The 3,034-nt window shown below is 36.7% G+C and overlaps 1 gene segment (V, D, J or C); it reads left to right on the top strand.

Moving 5' to 3' along the window:
- Window positions 1-215: 215 nt before the first annotated feature.
- LOC103583847 lies at window positions 216-1,353 on the top strand (the record flags this gene model as incomplete). The annotated part of the segment is given in 2 exon segments: window positions 216-267; window positions 971-1,353. Coding segments are annotated over 2 exon segments (435 nt in total), but the record flags the coding sequence as incomplete, so codon positions are not given.
- Between the last annotated feature and the right edge of the window lie 1,681 nt (window positions 1,354-3,034).

Raw genomic sequence — 3,034 nt, 5'->3', positions numbered from 1 at the left:
TGGTTTAGTAGTTGAAGGTCTGACCACAAGAGGGCAGAGCATCTCATACGAAAGGTTCCTTTTGGTTGGCTTCTGTGAGAGTAGGCTAACCACAGAAGCAGATGCCTGGTGCAGACAGTTTAAGAAACCACTGTGCTTTGGAGGAAAGGAAGAGATAGCTTGATGATAGAAGTAGCTTTGTGGCTGGAGGATTGCATGTTCCAATGGGGAGAACAATGAAGACAATTACTGGACCTTTGTTCCTGTTTTTGTGGCTGCAGCTGGACTGTAAGTTGATGGCTTTGGGGGAACAGGGTCTTTAGCAAATACTAGGGTATTTTAGAAAGTTCACGGGAAGTGTGCAACTGTGAGCATAACTGACTCTATCTTAGGCCCTAACCACTTGTTATATCTTCAACTTTATGCTTTTCCATAAAGTTATACAGTAACTAGGGGAAAGGTAGTTAGACAAATAGATAGGAATAATTTGCTGACTGTAAAAAAGGAATGATTAAGTACCAGTGTGGCGATAAGCTGGCCTGGAAACCTGCATCAACATTTGGAGCTAGTTACGTTAAGCTTGTTTATGAATTGCCTATATCAACCTGAACTCAACCTTGAAATAGCACAGAGAAACGCTTGGCATATGCCTTTGGGTCACTGTCCACCTGACCCATTACTCTGTAAGTAAATTACCCTTTAAATAAAGTTCTTTGCTTTATCACATGGAATGACTTATTTCATTGTTCGACCTTGAAATACCTTTCCAGTTAGCTGGACAATCTGCCCTTGGTCCAACTTCAGACAGAAAGATTTGTGTTATCTTTTAATTCTATTTTTCCAAAACTTTTTGATGTTGCCTTGTATATATTACAAGTCTGAAGTAGAGACTGGCCTTTTCCAGATTGCCTGAAATTACTGTAGGAATAAAAAAAGCAAACTCTGAAGAATGATGAGCTGACAATCGTGTCTGGCTTTTCCTTTTGCACAGGTCTGAGTAGAGGAGAGGAGGTGGAGCAGCGCCCTTCTTCCCTGAGTGTCCAGGAAGGAGACAGCACTGTTGTTATCAACTGCACTTACACAGACAGTACCTCTACCTTTTTCTCTTGGTATAAACAAGAACCTGGAAAAAGTCTTCAGCGTATTATAGACATTCGCTCAAATATGGACAAAAAGCAAGACCAAAGACTCACTGTCCTATTAGACAAGACGGCCAAACATCTCTCCCTGCACATTGCAGCCACCCAGCCTGGAGACTCAGCTGTCTACTTCTGTGCAGTGAGCACACATTGCTTCCCAGGCACCTGCAGCCTGTACCCAAACCTGAGACTGGGGCTGAAGACATACTCTATTTTCTTTGGCACAGACCTTCAAGTCAGGGCTTTTGCTGTATTGTATTTTTTAATATATGGACATTCTAAAAATCATAAATGAAGGACCTTTTAAAAATGACCCCAAAAATGTTAGAATATTTTGAATATAATCTTATTGGGAGTTATTTCATAGTTAGATATCCAGGTTTTAGTGTTGACATATGGGTGCCATTCAGATTTCTCTCTATTGAGGACATCTTGGTGTCAATGTCAGAGAATACTCTTCTTGACGGAAAGTTGCTTACCTTTAAATAATAGCATTTATTAACTTTTTATGATTAGAAAAATATTAACTTCATGGTATAAGAAAAAAAGTAAAATATAAATAAAAATTAAAGTATTTCTAATCCTATCGTCCAGGTAAATCATGGCTAACATTTGGTATTCTTTTTTAAAATAAAATCTTATTAAAAACTGGGATCATACAAACTGGTATTTTGACTTACTTCTATTTAATATTATATTCTAACTTAAGCATTTCATATGTGTTTAATTATTCTATGAATTATTTTGTGTGATCACTTCATTTCTCCTGTAATCATTCCCTTTTATTTGTGGTAAAAGACAGTATTTTTCTGATCTCAAATGTTACCCTTTAGGTAGATAGTTTCTTAGATGTAGGATTTTTTTTTTTTTAGATCACATGTATTTATTGTTTTTTTAATAAATTAGTTTATTTTTTATTTATTTATTTTAAAATTTTACTTCTCAAAATACATTGTAGTTGATTTTCATGCCCCTTTACCAATTCCTCTCCACCCCCTCTCCTCCCCCACAACATCATATCTGTTCACTTAACTTAAATAATTCAAGGAATTTTTGTGGTTATTCTGTCTTCTCCACCCCTCCCCACTCTTTATTTGTTTGTGTGTTTATTTATTTATTTATTTTTAGCTCCCACAAATAAGCGAGAACATGTGTTATTTCTCTTTCTGTGCCTGGATTGTTTCACTTAATATACTTTCTCCAAGTCCATCCATGTTGTTGCGAATGGTAGTATTTTGTTCTTTTTTATAACAGAGTAGTATTCCATTGTGTAGATGTACCACAGTTTCCTTATCCACTCATCAGATGATGTACATTTGGGCTGGTTTCAGCTCTTGGCTATTGTAAATAGTGCTACAATAAATATTGGAGTACAGGTATCCCTTTGGTATGATGATTTCCATTCCCCTGGGTATATTCCCAGCAGTGGAATCACTGGGTCATATGGTAGATCTATCTGTAATTGTTTGAGGAACCTCCATATGATTTTCCATAAAGGCTGCACCATTTTGCATCCCCACCATTAGTGAATGACAGTTCCTTTTTCTCCGCAACCCCTCCAACACTTACCATTCTCAGTCTTTTGGATGTTAGCCATCCTAACTGGAGCGAGATGGTATCTCAGTGTGGTTTTAATTTGCATTTCTCGGATGCTGAGTGATGTTGAACATTTTTTCATGTGTCTGTCAGCCATTAGTATATCTTCCTTTGAGAAATGCCTGTTTAGCTCCTTTGCCCATTTTTTAATTGGGTTATTTGTTTTTTTGCTGTAAAGTTGTTTGAGTTCCTTGTATATTCTGGGTATTAATCCTTTGTCAGATGTATATTTTGCAAATATTTTCTCCCACTCTGTTGGTTGTTTTTTTTACTGTGTAGATTGTTTCTTTTGCTGTGCAGAAGCTTTTTAGTTTGATATA

The sequence above is a fragment of the Galeopterus variegatus genome, unplaced genomic scaffold (assembly GCF_000696425.1).
Source record: "Galeopterus variegatus unplaced genomic scaffold, G_variegatus-3.0.2 Scaffold29255, whole genome shotgun sequence".
Classification (NCBI taxonomy): Eukaryota; Metazoa; Chordata; class Mammalia; order Dermoptera; family Cynocephalidae; genus Galeopterus; species Galeopterus variegatus.
Note: the sequence above shows the minus strand (reverse complement) of the source record. Positions and strands in the feature narration are given on the sequence as shown.